Source organism: Poeciliopsis prolifica, unplaced genomic scaffold, assembly GCF_027474105.1.
Source record: "Poeciliopsis prolifica strain line A6 unplaced genomic scaffold, Auburn_PproV2 SCAFFOLD041, whole genome shotgun sequence".
Taxonomy (NCBI): Eukaryota; Metazoa; Chordata; class Actinopteri; order Cyprinodontiformes; family Poeciliidae; genus Poeciliopsis; species Poeciliopsis prolifica.
This window is the reverse complement of record NW_026562416.1, coordinates 2,865,895-2,888,337: the sequence shown is the minus strand read 5'-3', so window position 1 is coordinate 2,888,337 and position 22,443 is coordinate 2,865,895. Positions and strand designations below refer to the sequence as shown.

Below are 22,443 nucleotides of genomic sequence, written 5' to 3'. Positions count from 1 at the left end.
GCCATCTAGTGGCCTGGTGGGGAACTAACTGCCACAGACAAGACGGGGTTTTCTTAAACAGTTTTACATCACATAAATTGATTTGTTTTACTAATAATTGAGATGTGCTTTTCTTTTTTAGCAAACAATTTCATAATTGTGCTGTAGGAATGGATATAATAATTGTTTTTTCTAGTATATCTGTTATTTTTCAGAAAAAGATTAACATTCAGTCAGCCTCCTGCTTCAACAGGAGACTATGTTTCTTTTTAACATAACTGCACAGTTGTTCCCTTCAGCAGTTTCTCATTATTATTTTTCAAATGAAACTCTTTTTAAAGTAAAGAGAATTTCATGTTCCCTGAGATTTCAGGAAAATCGAACAAACAACAACAAAACACACTTTCTTTGTACTGCATTGGATGCTTTCTTGTTATTTGTTTATTTATTTTAAGTGCCTTAACATTTCTATCCATGCATTGCGTAGGATTCTATAGAATTGTGCAACATGTGTAGCCCCTCTGTCCAGAGCAAATTCTCCCATGAATGTCAGAAAGAGAAACTTCTACTTTTAAGAAAAATTGAAGCTTGATTTTTGTTCATGTCGAAGCCTAAAATTATCTGGAAATACATTCACAAATGGTCCTCAAAGTAGACTACATCTCCCTTTTCATTTTCATTTATTTAGTGGTTTTAAATCATTTGTTTTGTTACAGTTTACAAATGTTTAGTTTGTTTGTGATAATGTCGTAAAAGTATATAATTTATAATGATTTATTGTTGGTACAGACAATTTTCTATTCTATTCTATATTATTTGCCCTTGTATCATTTACCAGCCGACGGGACACTAGGAGCGGCTGTTAGGTGGGGTTTTCACTCTGATTATACAGAAACGTGGACACTTGATGCACTATTCAGATCCAGTGATGATGACGAGGGACACCAGTAGCAAGGCAAACTTAATTACATGGAACATTTCAGCAACAAGGCAATTCAAAGTGCTTTTTATGATGAAAACATAAAACATCAAGCAAAGATCTACATTGCATTTGCATAAGTAAGGAAAGTAATGAAAAGTTGGACTGGAGACTCATATTAATGTTTTAGTTTATAATCCGTTAACTCTAAACAAACTTTGACCCAGAAACATAAGTTGCTTTTTATGCCTAAACAAAGATGTTGCCATTAACAATTCTTGGGGCATTTCTTAATCCTGAAAAATACATAAAAGTAACATAGTGTTGTTGTATAATTTCATAATTTTCTAATAATTTTGCTACTCTATTATTCACTAATGTTATTTCTACTATTTATTTTTGGAAAATGTCTACGATTACATTGTTGCTTTTCCTTTATTACTTACTGCTGTCGTTCATCACTTTTTAAAACAGGACAACCAGACTTACTTCTTACGCCATTCATCTCACACATTCCCTCAGTCTGTTATTCCTGTTCTTCCTGCTCTTAAACACGCCTTGAAGCTGATAAGAACCAACATCTACAACTTGTTTTCTTTTTCAGGAAATGAGATTCACACAGTCACTGTGGCGGAGAGAAAAATGGAGCAGAATCAGCTGGACCGAGAAACCTTCTCCTGTCCGATCTGTCTGGATCTACTGAAGGATCCGGTGACTGCTACCTGTGGACACAGTTACTGTATGAGTTGTATTAAAACCCACTGGGATGAAGAGGATCAGAAACAAATTCACAGCTGCCCTCAGTGCAGGGAGACATTTACACCAAGGCCTGTGCTAAAGAAGAACACCATACTAGCAGCTTTAGTGGAGCAGTTGACGAAGACTGGACTCCCAGCTGCGCCTGCTGACCACTGCTATGCTGGACCTGAAGATGTGGCCTGTAATGTCTGCACTGGAAGAAAACTGAAAGCCATCAAGTCCTGTTTTTTCTGTGTGGCCTCTTACTGTGAGAAACACCTTCAGCCACATTATGATTCAGATCCTTTAAAGAAACACAAGCTGGTGAAGCCGTTCAAGAACCTCCGGGAGAACATCTGCTCTCATCATAACAATGTGATGAAGATTTTCTGTCGTACAGATCAGAAGTGTATCTGTAGTCTCTGTTTAATGGAGGAACATAAAGGCCATGACACAGTGTCAGCTACAGAAGAAAGGACTGAGAAGGAGAAGAAACTCCAGGAGAGACGAGAAAACATCCAGCAGAGAATCCAGGACCAGGAGAAAGATGTGAAGCTTCTTCAACAGGAGGTGGAGGCCATCAATCGCTCTGCTGATAAGGCAGTGGAGGACAGTGAGGAGACCTTCACTGAGCTGATCCGTCTCCTCCAGAAAAGAAGCTCTGATGTGAAGCAGCAGATCAGATCCCAGCAGGAAACTGAAGTGAGTCGAGTCAAAGATGTTGAGGAGAAGCTGCAGCAGGAGATCACTGAGCTGAAGAGGAAAGACGCTGAGCTGGAGCAGTTCTCACACACAGAGGATCACAACCAGTTTCTCCTCAACTACCCCTCACTGCCAGCACTCAGTGAGTCTACAGGCTCATCCAGCATCAAGATCCGTCCTCTGGGATACTTTGAAAACGCGACAGCAGCTGTGTCAGAGCTCAAAGGTAAACTACAGCAAGTCCTGAGAGACACGTGGACAGACATCTTACATAGCCTTAACGATGTGAATGATTTACTGTCAGAACCAGAACCAAAGAGCAGAGAAGGATTCTTAATATATGCATGTGAAATCACTCTGGATCCAAACACAGTATACAAAAAGCTGGTACTATCAAAGGGGAACAGGAAGGTGATGGTAATAGGTAATCAGTCCTATTCCAGTCACCCAGACAGATTCACTAATCAGCCTCAGGTTCTGAGTAAAGAGAGTCTGACTGGACGCTGTTACTGGGAGGTGGAGCGCAGAGGGGTAGTTCATCTAGCAGTCGCATACAGAAACACCAGCAGAACAGGAAATGAGTGTGAATTTGGAAATAATAACAAATCTTGGGCTTTAGATGTTTTCAATTCTAAATTTGGTCATGATAGCAGTTGGACCCCCATCTCAATTTCTGGTTCTCTCAGAATAGGAGTGTACCTGGATCACACAGCAGGTATTCTGTCCTTCTACAATATCTCCTCTAGAAAAGAAGGAGATGCTGCAACCATGGCTCTCATCCACAGAGTGCAGACCACATTCACCCAACCACTGTATGTTGGAGTTTATGTTGAGGGGTTTTTGGCTGGTTATGAAGCCTCTGTAGAGTTCTGTAAACCCAGATAGATTTTCTCTCCGACTGTTAAACCATGGTTCTTTGTTCTGATGTCTCTGCCGTTCTGTATTCAGTATTTCTCTGGTTTACGTTTAGTTCTCTAAGTTCCAGGGCCCATAAAAGATATCACAGCTGATGTTTCCTTTCATTCTCATATGACAGATCTATCTCTCAACATCAAAATATAAATATAGTTTTGCTTTTCTACTTGTATTGATGTATCTGGATGATCTGGTTTCTCTTCCATTGACTTGTGAGGTACTTACTGTTGTTGAAATAAGAATAAAGTGAATTTAACTTGCTTTTGTTTTGTTTGTATTGTGATCCATAGAAGAAACTGAAACTAATATCAATTTAGAACTGATGCTGTTTTCTTCCCAATAATTTAGATTTTGATCACAAAAATTACTATTTGCAGTCGTAAAAAAATCTTGATAAAAAAATTGGGAACACGTTTTTTCATTATTGCAATAAATTTCGAGTTGTGCCTTCTAAAGCATCTCCTTCAGAGTGCCTCATATGATGTTGGAGAAGATCAGATACACGTATGATATATACAGGGACAACATAAGCAACAATCTAACCTAAGGTAAAATTGATCACATTTACCTTTAACATCAATTGTTCAAACATATTTATCGACTCATGTTCTCTTTTATTAGAATTATGTAAGTTTCTTTTAGAGCGATAAAAATTCAACATGACATATGATCAGTTAGCTCAGCTGGTCAGAGCGTGTTGCTAAAAATGCTAAGGTCATGGGTTCAATTCCCATCCTGCCCCAAGAAAGTCAAAATGCAAGACTATGAATATTGATTTTGAATAAGAACTAGTCCTTAACCTGAACTTCTACCTTGATAATGAAAAGGTCTAAGGTTTATTAATCCCATGAATTTAGTAAAATGCTCTTCAAATGACTGGAAATGCAAAGTTTTGAGTAGATTGTATTTTAATTTCTGGGACAGCAGACCCCACTAGGACTGTGTCGCTCCACAGCTGCATGTGTCTCATTGATGTTAGCAGATGTTGGGAGGTATGATGTAGTCTGATTCTGTTTCATATATATACAGCTCTGGAAAACATGCTTAGTCCTCTGATTTTCCTCTTTATAGGTACATGTTTAAGTAAAATGAAGATTGTTGAATTACTGACAACATGTCTCTGAAATTCCAAGACAAAACTTTGTATTTATGCTTCCAGAAAATGAGAAAAGGTCAAAATAATAAAAAAAAGATGCAGTGCTTACAGACCTAGAATAATACAAAGAAAAAAAAAAGTTTAGATTCATTTAGAAACAACAAAACTAATGTTTTAACTCAGGAGGAGTTCAGAAATCAATATTTGGTTGAATAACCAATGGGGTTTATTGGGCTCTTAATTTTTTCCAGACCTGTATGTAGTTATTAACAGTTTTAGTTGGACAAAACTATTTAATTTCTTATGTATTTATGTATGTAAATAAGCAGTGACTTTAGAAAATGCACCAACGAATAACTTCTCTTGGGCCTTAGTCCTGCTGGGGGCTAAGCATCCCTAAAAGTTAGATCCTAGAATCGCCCCTTGTTGTCACCTTAGTGAAGCTGAAAAAAATAATATTTTTCATGAATCTTGGGCCCCCTGCTGTTACAATTTCTCAAGTAAATTATAAGACACAAATCTGATTATTTGTCTCTATGAAATTTGAAATCACCCCCAGAAAAACACATTAAATTAGTTATATTTGAAAGGATCTCATTTTAAGGGAAACATATTTGTCATATCTTTATTCCAGTTTAAAATGTCCATATGGGGAGAAAATGGTCTGAATAATTGATAGGATAATCCACAGGTTACATAGTTAAAAAAGTGGATGGACAAGTCAAGATTGGTATTTATTTTAAAATTTTCTTATAGCAATAAGAGTTTTGAGTTGTTATGTCAGTAAATTTAAATAATAGTCTCTGGAAACTTGATTATTGCTGTTTAAATGAAAGCATTAGTAAATATTAATTATTTCAGCTTAGTGATTAAAAATCACTTAATAAATTTGGAATGAGTGCCCTTCAGATGCCTGTTTGAAAATAGTATCTGTATAAAATCAGTGATGTTGTTTATAAAATCAGTGATATTGTTTACATTTCAAAAATGAAGAGAATTAAATTTACTTCTTTCCCTTCGGGGGAAAAAAATCTTTCTTCTCCGATATTTCCATCCGGATTATACAAAACTATAGACATAAATATATATCTTTTAAATATAAATATGTTTATATGTGTCAATGGACAAAATTGCTTCATTCTCCAAGCCCTTGCCGAAATGATACGGAAACCCCTTATGAAAGCATTTCCACCAATCATCACTAAGACACGCAGCAACATCAGCCAATCAAAAGAAAGGATTCAGTGTTACTCCCTCCCACCGGCCAGGGCCCGCCTGCTGGACTCGGATCTCTCAACACTCTCCTCTCTCCGCCGGTCCGGTTCTGTTAGTAGGTCGACCTCAGCCCAGCATTTATTTAAGTAGTCCTCCTTCATCACTCCCTAACATAAACCATGAGGGAAATTGTTCATATTCAGGCTGGCCAGTGCGGGAATCAGATTGGTGCCAAGGTAGGAAAAAGTTCAAAAGAAGTCGTTTTTTTTTGATGTTCTGAACTTGAAATGTTTCAGAAATTACTTTTTATCTAGACGGTTTCTAACTTAATACTAAATTGGAAAGAATAAAAAATACTCGTATATTTGTGTTACTTAGATTTTAATAGAGCCTCTGAGGTTTTGTTGGAGAATTGTTACTTTAATTTGAAAATTTTCTGTTGAGTCTAAATAAATAAAGTATTCAGTGTTTAATTAGGCAATGTGACCTATTTCCAATTAAAAAATGACATTGAAACACTGAGGAATAACTGGAGTAATTAGTTGTCTTAATGTACAGTGAAGTCCATTAAGGATTAATTTCTCCTCTTATTACAATTAAAAATTATATGTTATGGATTTAATTTAATTTATTCTAATAAACCAGTTAATCAAAAGAACTGAAGTTTTGCTATTTCTAATTCTCAGTGTTGTTTTGTCCACATCGACATGGGAATTTAACATTTAAAAGGCATCAATAGCAGTCATGGAGGGATGATTAATGGGTTTAGTCAGACCTTTGGAGGCTCACAGGGCCAGCTGCTGTCTTGGCCTGCAGAGGCTTTGTCACTGAGGAAAAACCCAACAACAGGGTGAAAAGAAGAAATTTGCTGATGCAGAGCAGAGGAATGCGACAGGAGGGTGGGGGGCTAACAAGTGGTCCAGTGTCTGCCCTGAAAGACGGATGAGGTCATTTAAATGGCTGCCTTTCTCTCAGTTAACAGATGCACATATTCAAAGAAGAAAAACCAGTTGACTTAATATCAATAACTCCTGTTTTCTGTGTTAGTGTGTCAGGCTGCATGAAAATGTCTGTTGGTTTCACATTAAATAAAATATTTTATAAATCTGAGTGATAATAGCTTAATTCTCCATGTGTCTGCCCCATTTAAAGCCTCGTTGAAAAGGCCTGGCAGCAGCAGCAGCATATGGCCCGAGTCAGAAGCCCTGATCACTGAACAAGTGTATTTACTGCAGACTTAGTGAGTCTGAGGTCATGAATGTTTCACAGTGGATTAACTCCGCTTGAAACCACTCATCAACACAACCCAACCAAAATCCCCGCAGCCTTCATATCTCGGCTCCAGACATCACAAATACATTAAAGCAAAGGTTAAAAGGTCGAAGGAATCTGCCAGTAATTTACCCTTAGCTATTTTTTCTTTGGTTTTGAGAAATTCACTTGGATGACTCCATTCAAATAATCTAAAACTAACATTAATAAGTTTAAATATATGAGTTAAAGTAGCTAAAATTGAAATGTTGCTGTAAGCTGCTTTGGGGAAGTTATTTTGTCCTCTTAAGATGCCCACAGATACAGCCCTTAGTAGAGATTAAGGTCAGCTGGCTGATCTGCTGTGACAGTGTGTGCTCTTACCACAGTTTGGCACCGACATGCCAGCCACTAAAGACGGAGAGTGGACTGAATCCTCTGACAAAGCTCTGCTGATCCCTCCAACTACGACCCAACCCGGGTTCCTAAAGATGCCGCCTTGACCTGAAGCAGAGCTCAGAGCAGAACCAGTTAAATTTCACATCCCACCTTTGCTTCTGCAGAGCCTTAATATACAAGTCGAGTCAGTTAATTAGTTGAGTCCTGTGCTGGTAAGCAGGTTAGCATTGATGGCGCCAGGCTATCGGTTACATCAGAGCTGCATGTCTTTAAAGATGAACACTGAGGGATTTAAAGATCCCCAGAAGGAGCTGGCTTTTTCAAATTTAATAATTTACAGACAAAAGTGTTTGTAAATTATGTTGTCATCTCCTTCCTGCTGTGATTTTGGTCAAAGTGAGAGTTCCTTCTGATTTCAACAATCTTTGAAAGCAATAAGCTTGTATAACTCAGTACCTGCTTTAAATGTGAGCTGTTTTTGCAACTTCAACATGATTGGATAAAAGTGACACAAATTAAAGGTTTTCAGGCTGTAAACAGCATCTGACCAGAAACGTACAGGCCTGTTTCTGTTTTCAGGTGGTCTTGTGATGCTGTGATATATTTAACCGTCAGCATGTGCTTTAGATCCTCAGAACAGAACACAGTTTGTTTCGACCTTAATTGAGTCAAGCTGGAACATTTAAGACATATTCCAGGATTTACTGAATATTTTTCTGTCTTCAGTTCTGGGAGGTGATCAGTGACGAACACGGCATCGACCCAACAGGAACCTATCATGGAGACAGCGACCTGCAGCTGGACCGGATCAGCGTTTACTACAACGAAGCAACAGGTCACTTCTTCCTGTGGCCTTTCCAGTCCAAACTGAGGTTTCTGTTTAAAATGAGGGGGCCCTCTAGTGGAGTCCCAGGGTTACTTCCGCATTTTCCTAATTTAAAATTAATATTTAAGGAGAAACATTACTGTTGTACTCATTTGCAGAAAATCTATTAAATTATGAATCTCAGTCTCATTTTTCACAAGATCCATTAAGAGTAAAAGAAAGGAATTGATTGTGTAAAAAATGTTTAAGAGAAAGTCTCACTGTGGGAAAATAGATACTAACTCAGGGAAACCTCAATGTAAATGTACAACAGTAGATCATGCATTAAGTATCATTGGAAGTGTGTTGTGCTTACATCATTATTTACCAGTTTAAAGTGGGAATTCTACATTTTGGCAATGTGGCTCCATCTTGTGGTGATGTATGATATTACATTAATTTCATCAAACCAGATTTGGATTGACAATTATCAAAAATGTCTGCAAACATTGAAGAATGTTTAATCCAGACATGCTTGAAATTTAAAACGAGGTAAATACATTTTAATAAGAATTGCATGTTGTGTTTGCTCATTTTCAACCAATCTAAAAGCCTGAACATGTCTGTTCAGTAAATATTTTTTAATTTACTGGTATTGTTGTTGTTAAATCACTACACTGCATAAAAATAAGTCTCCTAAAGCAGATTTTTAATGTGTTTTGGTGTATTTGTGTGCAGGTGGGAAGTATGTACCCAGAGCCATCCTGGTCGACCTGGAACCAGGAACCATGGACTCGGTCCGATCAGGACCCTTTGGCCAAATATTCAGACCTGACAACTTTGTCTTTGGTAATTAATTAGTAGGAAGATTGTCGATTAAAATGTTAGTTTTAATTTTATTTTGAAGCTTTTCTAATAAAATCTTCATTTGTTTTCTCAGGTCAGAGTGGAGCTGGGAACAACTGGGCCAAAGGTCACTACACGGAGGGCGCGGAGCTGGTGGACTCGGTCCTGGACGTGGTCCGGAAGGAGGCGGAGAGCTGCGAGTGCCTGCAGGGCTTCCAGCTCACACACTCCCTGGGAGGAGGCACCGGCTCCGGCATGGGGACCCTGCTGATCAGCAAGATCAGGGAGGAATACCCCGACCGCATCATGAACACGTTCAGTGTGGTTCCCTCCCCGAAGGTAACGCACAGCGCTCTCCTAACAGCTACAGCTATCAGATCTTCTTCTGTTTTATCACATGAAACTCTGTTTCCTTCCTGCTTCTCGTTATTTATGTTCCATCAATAGTTTATCATATTAAATCAATATGTGTGGGCTCAGTATTCTTCCTCGCTGGTTATTTGTCTTTGAATTATGGTTTAATTCAAGCATCATCAGTTGAATTAATCGTCTCATTATTTCTGATTCTGTCAGTTTCTTCTCTATATGCTGATTATAACATCGATTGAAATGAGGATACATTTATTATGTAAACGTCTGAACAGTTTTTTTGCAGGCACTGATGGAATTGAGCCAGTTTTCACATTCTGAGGATATTTTATATTTTAAAGGTTAACATGATGTCAAGGAAAACTTTTGTTGTTGGTTTACAGAACTTTCTGCATCTTTGAACTGCTTAAATCAGACAACAGCAGAAAAATGACCCTCAAGTTTCCTTTCTGCCTTTTAAGAAAATACTTTGACCTGTTCTACTCTGCAAAAACACAAAATCTTACCAAAAATTTTAGTCTAGTTTCTAGTGAAAATATCTTAGTAGACTTGAAATAAAACAAAACCTCTCAGTAATTTTTCAGCAAGATGTAAGAGTTTGTTTTAGGTCAATAATTCATTAATATTTATGAAAATGTAGTAGTTGAATTGAAAAATTATTTCAGATATTACAAGACATTTTTGCCATAAAAAATACGTGAACATTGCTTTATTTTTAGCCATGACAAAAAAAAAAGCATATTTTCCCTTTTGTAAGTAACAAAAAAGGAATAAAGAAAAAAAATATAATGCTACTTAGATATAAATATATACACAGTAAGAACAAGACATTGTCATCAAATTCATGTTGTATAATAATACTGTATTTAGACATGAACAAGAATGTGTTTAACTTGGAAATATAAATAAATTATATATTGATTAATTTCATTGAAAAATCTGACAGTGAAGCTCCTTATCAATAGTGAGGAATTATTAATCTAAAACAAACTCCTATATCTTATAGAAAAGTTACTAGTAAGTTTTTCTTATTAAATTTTTCTGTTTAGAAACAAAACTAAAAAATACTTGGTAAGATTTTGTGTTTTTACAATACAAAACAATTAGATCCAATACTTTGTATTTGCTGATTTATCTGAGGGAAAAAATGGAAACAAGTTGAGAAAACATCAGTAAAACTGCACAACCTTGAAAACCTAAAGCACTTTAAGAGATTAAACAAAGTCTGACTCTGGGGAAACGTAAAGGGGAAGTGACGTGTCTCTGTCTCAGGTTTCTGACACGGTGGTGGAGCCGTACAACGCCACCCTGTCCGTCCACCAGCTGGTGGAGAACACAGACGAGACGTACTGCATTGACAACGAAGCTCTGTACGACATCTGCTTCCGCACGCTGAAGCTGACCACGCCCACCTACGGAGACCTCAACCACCTGGTGTCGGCCACCATGAGCGGCGTCACCACCTGCCTGCGCTTCCCCGGCCAGCTCAACGCCGACCTCCGGAAGCTGGCCGTCAACATGGTGCCCTTCCCCCGCCTGCACTTCTTCATGCCGGGCTTCGCCCCGCTGACGAGCCGCGGCAGCCAGCAGTACCGCGCCCTCACCGTGCCCGAGCTCACCCAGCAGGTGTTCGACGCCAAGAACATGATGGCGGCGTGCGACCCGCGCCACGGCCGCTACCTGACGGTGGCCGCCGTCTTCCGCGGCCGCATGTCCATGAAGGAGGTGGACGAGCAGATGTTGAACGTGCAGAACAAGAACAGCAGCTACTTCGTGGAGTGGATCCCCAACAACGTGAAGACGGCCGTGTGCGACATCCCGCCGCGCGGCCTCAAGATGGCCGTCACCTTCATCGGAAACAGCACGGCCATCCAGGAGCTGTTCAAGCGCATCTCGGAGCAGTTCACCGCCATGTTCCGCCGCAAGGCCTTCCTGCACTGGTACACGGGCGAGGGAATGGACGAGATGGAGTTCACCGAGGCCGAGAGCAACATGAACGACCTGGTGTCCGAGTACCAGCAGTACCAGGACGCCACGGCCGAGGAGGAGGGCGAGTTCGAGGAGGAGGCCGAGGAGGACGCCTGACGGAAAAACACAGGGAGGAGTGAAAGGAAAGGTTGATGAAGGAAGATGTGTTTAAAAAAATGAAAGGTTTTAGCAGGTCAGAGGAGGTCAGAGGTCAACGGAAGAGGATTAGGGCCGCTGGGGAAAACGGAGCAGGATTTTAATCTCTTATGTTTTATTCTCAGAAATCAAATTTATTTGTATAACACATTTCAGCAAAAGGACAGTTGAAGAAATCTGAGTTTTTCCACAGAAAGAATTATCTTCTGAGTTCTTTGTTTCTCAGAAATCTGACTTTAATATTTTGAAATCAAGTCTTTTTTTTTTCAGTGGTCTTAATCCTCGTTTGTAAAGGTCTGAATTGGTAATGGGCCAAAATTAGGAGAAATGTGCCAACTTGACCATTTTCATATTTCCAATCCAGTTTGTTTGTGTCACAGAAACTAAACAGTTTTAAACTAAAATCTGAAACTCTCCAGTTTCATCGTGCTACATTCAGGATGAAGATAAAATAATATCTGACAAATTCATCTGATCTAAAGAGAGAAAAAACATCTTTCTGCCTGATATCATTAATCATGTTGCTACTTTGTCCAGCAAACAGTTTCATCGCTCAGTCGTTTTTTTTTTTAAAGTTTGAAGGATTTTCTCCACTTTTAAAAACTTGAACTGAATCCCTGCAGGAGAAACGTTTCTCTTTCAGGATTCATTGACTTCAAAGCAAAACCATAAAGGCTTGATAAACTTAAAGGATCTCTGTTAGACGTCCTTATCTGCGGTTCTCATTATATCGGGTCAAAAAGGTCTTCAGCCTTAAAATGAGCCTCAGAGATAAGAAGCGAAGCTCTTATCAATGTTCTGACATTTTTATCACGTCTGCAGATCCGTGTTCAGCCGTTTGGGTTTAGAAGTTCAACATGATCAGAATTCAGAGAGGAAGTCGTTCTTTTATTGATCAGATTGTCGCAGTTGATTCTGGTTTTGTGGAAGATAAAAAGTTCTGTTAACATCTGAACATCAGATACTGTTTTTATTCTGATTTTTTTTGTTACAGTTTACTCTGAGCCACTACAGTATTAATTTAGATCAAGCTTATTGTTCATGTTCAGTATTAAAAATCCAACCAGGTTTATTTCTGTCTTTTGGATCTGATTTGGGATCTTTACTGTGAAATATTTGGGAGAAATAAAAATGCATTTGTTGGGGAAAAAAACTTCCTGTACTGTCATGATGATTGAGCTTCTTAATAATAATTATAAACTTTATTTAAAAAGGAACAGTATCTGTTCTTAGATCAGCTAATTTGCATCTGCAGTCCCTGGTTACAAAAATAGTTAGAAATTAGAAAAAAAATTGATGGAAGAAGACTCAATCAGAAGATCAGCAACTTTATCCTGCCTGGTGGTGAACGTTCATCCAAATAGTTCTAAAAAAGGGTCAAAGGGCAGTGAACCAGCTGTGACGTCAGAGGAGGTTTCCCTCCCTCTCCTGGTTCGGAACCGGATCGTCAGTCTGCAGAAACCTGGAAAGTTGAACCGCAGAGCTTCTTCTTTTAGCTCCGACGATTCACTCCGAACTTTCCCGACCGCGCCCGAGCTCGAAGCCTCCACACGCCCGACATCTTCCGAAATCTTGGTCTGCATCCCGATGTGTGTTCGGGTTGGGGGAGGTGGGGAGGACGACGTTCATGAAATAAAGAAATAAAAGCGTTTTCCATCATTCTGAGCCCCTCCCAGCCCTCTGATCACCGGACCTCGGCTCTTATAAAGGTAATTACCATCAAATGTTTCTGAATTCATATTCCAGCAGTAGATTTGCTCTCCAGCAGGGAGGCGGTGGGTTAAATGCTGCAGCTTTTCTTGCCTGTTTCTGGAGTGTTTTCCTGTGTTTAGCGGGGATCATATGAGGGATTCAGGGCGTGTGAACCAGCAGCAGCAGCTGCAACATTTCTGGGATCTTCCCTCAACAAGACATGCGCAACTTTACATTTATTTAGAAATAGATATAAAATAAATATAACTGATGCAGAAACCCACGCAGCGCTCACACAAACCCTCGTCAATTTGATTTGATTAGTATTTTTTTTTTCAATTAAATTAACTTTAATTCTTCCATTTGGTTATGAAGTGATACAGATCCGTGTTTTTTCTCCATATTTAGATTTTCACGCGTGTTTGCGGTGGGCTGGTTGTCATGGATGTTGGGGTTTACCCTGCGCCTCCGCGGGGGGTTTCTGGTCCACCCTGCTGGAAGCGGTTACGCAATGCACTACCGCACTCATTCAATCTGCTGACTAAGATGCTCATTTGAAACATCGAACCGTTAATTAGAGCAGAATGTGAGCGACGATGGATGAACGACGAGTTTTACGACAGAAATAATGAACTAAAATGACTATTTATGTTCGCAAATTGGGTAGAAATGACAAACCTTATTGATCCTATTGTCTAATCTGTTTTGAATGCTCTTGTTATGTCTGATCTATGAAGCTGGATGTGCAAACCTTCAGCCAGTATGTGTCTCTTAGAAACTGAAAATCCGAGTAGGAGGCGGAGGTGGAGGAGAGAGAGCATGCTTTACCCTGAACATCAAAAACTGCAACCTTGCATTCTTCATTCATGCCCTCCTCTCTTCCGCTCCCATTTCCTCCATCTTCCATCTCCAGTCCAGACGCTGGTCACGACACACCCTGAGCTGCAGCCGCTGCTGCTGCAGCCGCCGATGCTGCAGCTGCTGTTGGGTCTGTGCTTTGTGGAGATCATGAGCATGGAGGGAAAACATGAAAAAATGAACAATTGGCTGAAAAGTACTCAAGTCCCTTGAACTTCTCCACGTTTTGTTTTGTAATTTTATGAAATTGTGTTCAGCATTTACTAAGAGAGAAAAATGCAAAGTAGGTCATAATTGTGAAGTTCAAGGAAAATGATGTTTGCTTTTATTTTTGTTTTTATTTTATTTTTACCAATGCAAATCTGAAAAGATGTGTTTAAATTTTAGCTCCACCCCAAGCTACTACATTATTCATATTTTTATCATCTAAAACTATGATTTTGTTGCTCTTTCTTCTTTGGAACAACACTCAAACTGATTACATAGACAGGGAGATCAGTTTTTAATTCAATTCAGGCCAGGGATTCTCATCTGGACTTTGACTAGGCCATTCTAAAAGGTAATTATGTTTTGATCTAGATCCAGTTTTATATTTAGGTTTATTGTCCTGTTATAAGGTGAAACTCTCCTCCAGGATTCTCCATCTTTTTCTGTTTCTGCAAAAAAAAAAAAATAAATAAATAAAAAAAAATAGCAGAACATTTTGGATTTCTGGAGATTTCTGGCCTCTAAATTATCTGGAAATGTCTGAAGGCGGATGGTTTTATTTAGGTGCATCACAGTAAAGAAAGCTGAAGCTGATATGTAAAAGACATTTTGAAAGTTTACCCTTCTTTCTCCCAGCATCACATAACATCCCAATAAAATCTATGATAAATTATGAATCTTTTTTAAGGCAATAAGGATTTTTTCATGATCAACCCATCCTAGCCTTTTTCTTTCGAAACCGGACCAAGAAATGAATCAGAGAACCATTTCCTGACCCTCCTGGATGCTTTTAGAACAACAGGGTAATAATTCTGCAGGACTGAAGCTAATCAGATTAGCTGCAACGATAGAAAGTGCTTAGCACAAGGAGAAAGCATGTCAGAGCGTGAGTGGCTGTAGAGGATATTTAATATTAGTGGAGCTTATCAGCGAACCCAGAAACATCACACAGAGTCTCCTCTGTAGGACTCAGGAGGATAATTAAACCCAACGGAGGGATTTAGGAGAATAAAGCTGGGTTTGAGGAGGAAGATAAGGAGTGAAGGCAGAGCGAGCCGACGCTGTAAAGGGAGGCGCAGGAGGAGAGGCACTTGAACGCATCGTTCAGGATGGACTGATGAGATCAGACAGAGAGATGTGACCTCAGCGGCTCTTTGGCCCAGGAGGTTGCTGCCTGTCACACACACCTCTGATCAGGTCGTAGTGATACACACTGTGAACTGTCACGTTGTATTTACTGGAAAAAGATGAGTGAATATTACTTAACTCTAATCATGTGTATTTTTGGGTGCAACGTTACAATGTTGACTTTAATAGAATAAATTATATAAAATTGACTTTATATCATATCATAATCTTATTCTCTCATGGCGAACATGCCAGCAGTGTTGCCTTCATTCTTTCATGTATGTTTGAGAAATCCTTGAATCTCCATTGCAATTGTTTAGCTGTGCAAAATGCCTGGGTGGAGCGAGGACCACTTCACTCCTTCAGACTAGCCAGCAGCAATTAGCAAACACCTGGAGAAACTTAGAACATGCTGAGCTCATTAAAAAAGCTACTTCTCAAAGCAACGCTGGTAAAATCATTGTTAAAGGGTCGACAGAGGAGCCATGTGGTGATGACGTCCTGAAGGCGGAGTTTCAGAAAGACCAGGAGCTTCTTAAAGAGACAGAGCCCTAATTTCAAGGTGTTAAATATCAAAGTCAAATTTATTTTGACTCATATTTGTTACATACAGAATTTTTATAATAGAAGTTAATACAGTTACTTGATTGTATGGCACTATTTAGATGGTTCTGACCTTAAACTTTTTTTTGACAAATATGACAGTTGAGGGTTTTTTGACATGATATGAAAAATGATCTTAGTTCATTTGAGCTCATGTGAAAGGGTGTGTGACCTGGGGATTGGCCAGCAAGATATCCCACAATGCATTGTGATAATTAAACCACTTTTTTATTTGTCACAAAAATTTGTTTTAAGATGCTGAAGGTGAAAGTGTTCTTTAAGAATGAGCCACTTTCACAGCTATTAGCTATTTTTGCATGAAACTGCTCCATGACTGAGTTGTACATTCATTTTCATTTTGTTTTACTGAAATAAAAGTGAACAAATTATCACTGCTCTGTATGTTATCTGATTAAGTTTGAGCAGGAGCTGGAAAATGTTCCAATCAAGTAATTTTATTTTTATATATAAATATATATAAATATATAAATATGTTCCTTCAGAAAGCTTTGTGGTTCAAAATGATTATGAGTTACAACATACACAGACTTATTGAAAATTGCACAAGTGAATTTTACTTAAGCAGCTAATTTAATGAAAATGAAAACATTTTGAGGCAATGAGTTGGCATATATTTCTTAAGTAAGGAGAACTAATTAGATTTTACAGTGCAGCAGGATGACAGGAGAACAATGGCCGTGTTTAGACTCCGGGTTTCAGATGGAAATCAAACCTGCGGCTGAAGGAAGGCAGGTTAAAGCGTCCAGGAGCTTCAGTGGAAAGTGCTGCTCATCTGGCCGTAATTAAATCAGAACCACTTGATCACACATCCATCTTTATTTTCCTCCATGCTGCGTGGTGCCGCCCGCTCGCTGTGCCTCCTCCAGCTTTGTTTAAACCACCTCTCTGACTTCCACTCAATACATGTCCAATTTGTACGCCTTTTTTCTGCTCATTTTCATAATCAGCGTTGAATTCTCATTTTCCCATCAGACAAAGTTTTCTTTGTCAGAAATGTCAAACTTTTGATTCACATCCTTTCAAGCTCCCCAGCATGAATGCTCTTACAGGCAGTAAGGTAATGGCTCCGTGCAGCATTAATATAAAACGTATTCAACCTGCTTCACAGGGCGCCGATTACAGAAATAAGCCAAGATTGCTATTTTGCACCAAAGTACTAAGAGGCTGCTGAACAATATCAGCCCCTTCGTTCTGTAGAGACTCTTGAGAAAGCAGCTTTCAAAGCCTCTGTTCTGAAAAAAATGCTTTTAAAAGACTTCACTGACATTTTCCACTGAACTCTCAGACCTTTGCTGTGTTTTTCAAACATTTGAGACCATGTCGGCTCTCATGTTGGGAGTTTTACTTGAAATTCAAGTAAAACCCCCAATTTTTCTCTTCTGGGCAAAATGGGAAAATAGGAGCTGAATAACTGATCATCATTTTACCAGAATGTGGACAAAACGTCAGGTTTGTCGAGCAGCAAGTAAAAAGTTTGACTTCCAAAATGGAAAGCAAATGTTTGAAGGAGTGAGACGTCGACTTACATCCAGGAGGATCTGCAGGAATGAACTTAGTTAAATATATTATTATCCATTAGCAGCATATATAGAAAGATCTATCTGTTATGTTTTTATGACTGGCAGCACAATTATTGCTTTAAAATAAACGATGGTCTGATGGAACCAGGGTTTATTTCTCTTGGGAAAATGCTGGATAAATGTATTTGTCTCACAGCGACACAAAGCAGGCAACGATCTTGGACATGGAGAAGCTGTTCTGCAGCTTTTAGATGGTACAACCACCTTGATCAAAAGGTTAAATGATCTCTAGGTTTACAGAAAAACCTGAAGATCATTTACAGAAAACGACTTTACCTTCATCACCTATTTGCACCAGGTGATGAAGCAGAGAAACAACTAACAGCTGTCAGAAACAAAACGTTTAGAACTGGAGTTTGACACCTTTTATCTAGAAATGGTCAAAGATCTTTTTCTTTTCTGTTATGTTTCTGTTTTTTTCTGTGATGGTCTTTATTTGCTGGATGAAATTTCTCCGTTGTAACAGGATTGATGGAAGCCCTGCAGTTCACCTCACCTCCAAGCGTTTCAAACTTTTAACGATCTCAGCTCTAATAATGTCTTTTGACTCGACTGAAGCTACAGATTTTGTTTCCACCGAGTCTCAGATGTTTGTTGAGGAAAATCATTTCATCCCATTCAGATTTTATTTCTCTTATTGCATGAATAAAATAAAGTCATCAAAGAAATATTAATGTGAATATTGTAAATATTGAAATAATTTTTCAAACACTATCCAAACAAACCCAGCTCGATGTGAAAAGTAAATTTTTCCCTGAACCTGTCTGGATGTGCAACTCTTTGTCTGCCTTACTTTGCAGAATAGTTTTAATTCAGTCATATTTGAAGGTTTTTAGGGAAGGCTTCTTTAAACACATCATTTTACAGATTTAAGACCAGACTTTGACTAGGCCAATCTGTTTTTTCAAGTAATTTAGGTATTGTTGAGCTTAAAGTCGCAAATTGATGACAATATGTTTTTATTCAACATTTTCTGTTCAATTGTCCTTTTTCACGCTAATGTAAACATATGTTTCTGCTGCACAGAGTATTTTTAAACCGAACCACCTCAGACAGAAACTGATTAGTGCGTCTCATGAAACAGAGTTTGTGTTTTCTGAAGGTCTCGTTGGAGGCATGCGGATGCTAAAGAAGTCTTTATTTGCTGTTAATTGTCTGCGTCTTTCTGTTTTGCAGAGAGAGGCAGTCCAAGATGAAAGCCATCGTAGCGGCGGTACTTAGCGCCGTGTTCTGCACCGGTAAGCACAAACAGAATCAGGAGCCGAGTTCAGATAAATTAATGTTTGAAACCGACTTCCTTCAAAACCAAACTTAATGATTTACATTAGGAAAAGCTCAGCAACAAAGCTCATTTGTGTCACAATCTGTTTCATTTCCTCTTGTTTTGTTGTGAAACATTATAATCAGCCTATTTTTAGACAACATTTACATTTCAAATGTTTTAGTGTTAATGTGAAAGTTGTTTGGTTTTCAGAACAAAGGAGTTGATTTTCTGTTTTCTTTCTTTCTCTTCCAGTTGTGTCAGCGTCTTCCAAAGGTAACATCACTCGTTTGGAGGATAATGTTTGAAGGATATAAACTTTTTGAAAGCTAACCACTTCCTGTTTGCATCAGTCAAAGAGGAAAGGAGGACGGCCTTCTTCGGCGAAGACGTCCACATCGAAGTGTCGTCGTGGAGCGACCCGGAGGTCGTGTTCCGACCCAGGACCAACAGCTCCTACGAGGTGCCTCTGCTCCACGCCGGCTATAAGTCGAACAAGACTGAGCTCAACTCTCTGGGCCACCTGGTGCTGAAGGACGTGCAGGAGGAAGACGAGGGGCTGTACATCATCAGAAGCGGCAGAAATGTCAGCATTTCCAAAAACCTCATCCTCATCGTGAGAGGTAAGAACTGAAACTCTGCTGCTCCTCCAAACCGCTGGACATTTTCTATTAGTGTTTGACTCATTAGACACTAAATTATAAACCTATTCTTTGTGGAAAAACCCCACCGGATTTTGTGAATTAATCGTTTCTTCCAGAAATCAACTCATGTCTGTGAAAAATGAAACTATTATTCAAGTTAATGATGTCTAAACTCTGCTGGAAGCTAATTTATCGCCTTCAATAAACTGTGAACTCAACAACATCCCAAAACGTTGAAATATAAATAAATTATTATAGGTCACATAATCCATTAAATGATTACAAAAAGAAAAGTTATGAATGACTTAATTACCAATTGCATGGAGTAATTATCTAAAACATAATCAACAGCTCTTTGTGTCTTAAAAGGAACGTAATCAAACCTGATTATGTGGCAAAGATTCTTTATTTAATTCCTGGAGATTTCTAGAAAAAACAAATTCAGTTTTGAGTCATTAGTGTCGCTGACCTTCAGCATAATATGACTGATTTTCAGCTTCTCTCCACAGTAAACATTTCTCTTTGTCTTTAATCTTGTGCCGACGCTCAGACTGCGCTTTGGAGCAGGTTGTAAAGTATGGAGAAACGTACATCATCCACCTGAATCAAATCGAAGGTCCGATCACGCTGGAGTTCAGGTACGCCAAACAAAGCTCATCTCTAACAAACATGAATTCAAGTTGGGCCATTTTTACTCATTAATGTGCTTGAAAACTTGGGGCCTGCAGGTTTTGGATGCATCCTGCTCCAGCACACCTGAATCAAACATTGCTGATTCATAAAACACTGATGTGTGTGTGCTGGTTGAATGTCCTCCTCTCTGTGGTTTCTGGTTTTTAGGCCCAGCCTGGTCAGAGTCAATCAGACGTTCGTCCCTCACACCTCGGAGCCGCCCCCGGTGCTCCTCTACAACCAGAGCGCCGTGTTGGGGGACGACTACGTCGGGCGCCTCAGCGTGTCGGACAGGCAGGTGATGCTGCACTCGGTCAGGATGACGGATGAAGGAAGCTTCACGGTTCTGGACCGGGACGGCCACACCAAGATGAGGAGCTGCCTGAATGTCAGAGGTCAGGAGAAGAGAAATCTGACGCAGCCGAAGCTTTCAACAATAAATCTGATCCTTCTTGTCCAAAAATGTCGGATATTTGAATGTTGGCTTTTAAGAATCAAAGCTGTGCTGCTTTGTAACTTATCAGATGTAACAAATCAGGAAATTTCTGCATATTTATAGGCTCTAAATCAACTGATTATCATCTTCCTGCTCATAACAATAATTAGAAGTACAAAGAAACAAATTTGTTTGCAAGTATTAAAAACTGCACCAGAAGACAGTCATGAACGTGGAGAGAGAGAAAACAGCTGATGCTTAACGTTCCTGAGAAGACTGAGCAGGTTCAGAGGTCAAAAGGTCACTGCAAACTCACAATGTTTGTATGTAGAAAAAAAAGAGTGTAGCTACAAACAACTTGTTAACTTGTATAGGAAATGTTTCCTGAAGGCATAAAGAGGTAATTTATTCCCCTTGATGCTCTGATGTTCAATCAATATTTCCACTGGAGCAACAGAAACAAGCAGAGACTTTTCTGTTTCCTTCCACACTTTTCTTCTAACTGGTGGTTAAAAAGTTTTTCTTTTTCAACCAGTCTTCAGCTCAAAACTAAATGATAAAATCAAATTGCATTCTGGGAAAATTATACAAGTTTGAGGCAGCTGATTTAATTTATTTTGTCCTAAGTGGCTAAACAACTAAATAAATGATGAGCATATTATTTATTATTTATTCATTCTGACTTACTGACCTCAGAATGAAGGAAAATCAAATTAGTGTGCGTTGCTTTGCACCTGTCATGATGTTTTCTGGCGAGCAGCCGTCGTCTCCAGTGTGTCTGTGAATCTGATCCGGACGGATTAAAACTCATCATGTTGGTATTTTCTCCTCCAGATCACCAGAGTTTCCTGCATTTTGCCTACGGAGAGAACCTGAAGATGAAGCTCTTCCTGCACTACTCCAACCTCAATGTGGTCTACAGGTCCAAACGGGACAAGCAGGAGCAGGTCATCGTGAACCAGGGGGTCCCGGTGGCGCCGCTGGACCCGCAGCTGGAGGGGCGGCTCACTGTGGACGGGTCGGAGCTCGTCATGAAGAAGATGCACCCTGCCGACTCGGGGCTCTTCAAGGTCACCGACCTGGCTGGCTTCACTGTGGCTCACGTTTACATAGACGTGGAAGGTAATAAAAACTCTTTATGTTACATTTATTAAAATGTTCAGAATCCTTAATGATGACGGGTGAATCTGGACGCATCAGCTGCTTGATTTTATGCTCCTTCATGAACTGGACTGACTGCACTGAAAGAACACAAAATATTAAGGAATTATTGACTCAACCAAGGTCCTATATATTACTAAAAAGTTACTTGTGAGCTAAATGATCTTAATTCAAGTGTACTAAGATGTTTGGACTAGAAACCAAATATCTTTGACCAAAATACTTTGTATTTTTCTGTTTGTTCAGGTAAAAGAATCAAAAATGCTCTTTAGTTCATTTTTTTGTTGTTTTTACAATTTGGTTTTATTGAAAAGTGACGCCCTTCACTTTATTCACATTTAATTTTAAGATTGCAATTATAGTTCAGAAACTATAAATGAGGATGAGCCATAAAAAACTTGATGCTTCCAAACCTTCACAGATATAAACAGAGGAAACTATAAATAAATACTGATTTTGTGAATCAGGGTGATATTTCAGTGACATCCTGCGTCTCTCCATGGCGTTACCCTCCTGACCCAGCAGAGGTCAGGGGGTTACAGAGGGACCCCTGGTGGACTCCCTGGGTAGCGTGGAGGTCATCATGGAGGGTCTCCTGATTGTGCTTGTCAGCTGTGACCCAGTCGCTGCTGGATGTGGACCCGGTTTGAGCGTCTGTGCGCAGACTTGTCTCAACCGTTTGAGGAGTTGCTGTGTGTTTTCAAGCGGAGGCGTTTCCACCCTGCCGACTGTAATCCACCTGATTTCAGATGATAGTCACAGCAGTGGGGTCACGCGACTTTTCAGCAGATTTATTACGTTTTCACCCCTCCGTCTGGGTGT

At 39.3% G+C, this 22,443-nt stretch overlaps 3 protein-coding genes across 3 annotated transcripts in view; all 3 read left to right on the top strand.

Moving 5' to 3' along the window:
- Window positions 1-3,514, top strand: part of LOC129375864 (tripartite motif-containing protein 16-like) — a 198,407-nt gene extending 194,893 nt beyond the window's left edge. Inside the window, exon 2 of the mRNA XM_055055229.1 lies at window positions 1,521-3,514. Within this exon, the coding sequence (XP_054911204.1) occupies window positions 1,541-3,223 (1,683 nt within the window). The 5' untranslated portion in view covers window positions 1,521-1,540 and the 3' untranslated portion in view covers window positions 3,224-3,514. The remainder of the gene's footprint in view (window positions 1-1,520) is intronic.
- Window positions 3,515-5,654: 2,140 nt separating this feature from the next.
- On the top strand, window positions 5,655-12,511 carry LOC129375868 (tubulin beta chain-like). Its single transcript, XM_055055235.1, has 5 exons — window positions 5,655-5,800; window positions 7,941-8,049; window positions 8,758-8,868; window positions 8,960-9,204; window positions 10,507-12,511. Exons 1-5 carry the CDS (start codon window positions 5,744-5,746, stop codon window positions 11,317-11,319), a joined length of 1,335 nt encoding a protein of 444 aa, XP_054911210.1. The 5' UTR covers window positions 5,655-5,743; the 3' UTR covers window positions 11,320-12,511.
- Window positions 12,512-12,843: 332 nt separating this feature from the next.
- Window positions 12,844-22,443, top strand: part of LOC129375865 (uncharacterized) — a 31,251-nt gene continuing 21,651 nt past the window's right edge. The window contains exons 1-7 of the mRNA XM_055055230.1: window positions 12,844-13,067; window positions 18,624-18,685; window positions 18,964-18,984; window positions 19,062-19,331; window positions 19,903-19,990; window positions 20,193-20,419; window positions 21,295-21,582. Coding sequence (XP_054911205.1) covers window positions 18,640-18,685; window positions 18,964-18,984; window positions 19,062-19,331; window positions 19,903-19,990; window positions 20,193-20,419; window positions 21,295-21,582 — 940 coding nt within the window. The 5' untranslated portion in view covers window positions 12,844-13,067; window positions 18,624-18,639. The remainder of the gene's footprint in view (window positions 13,068-18,623; window positions 18,686-18,963; window positions 18,985-19,061; window positions 19,332-19,902; window positions 19,991-20,192; window positions 20,420-21,294; window positions 21,583-22,443) is intronic.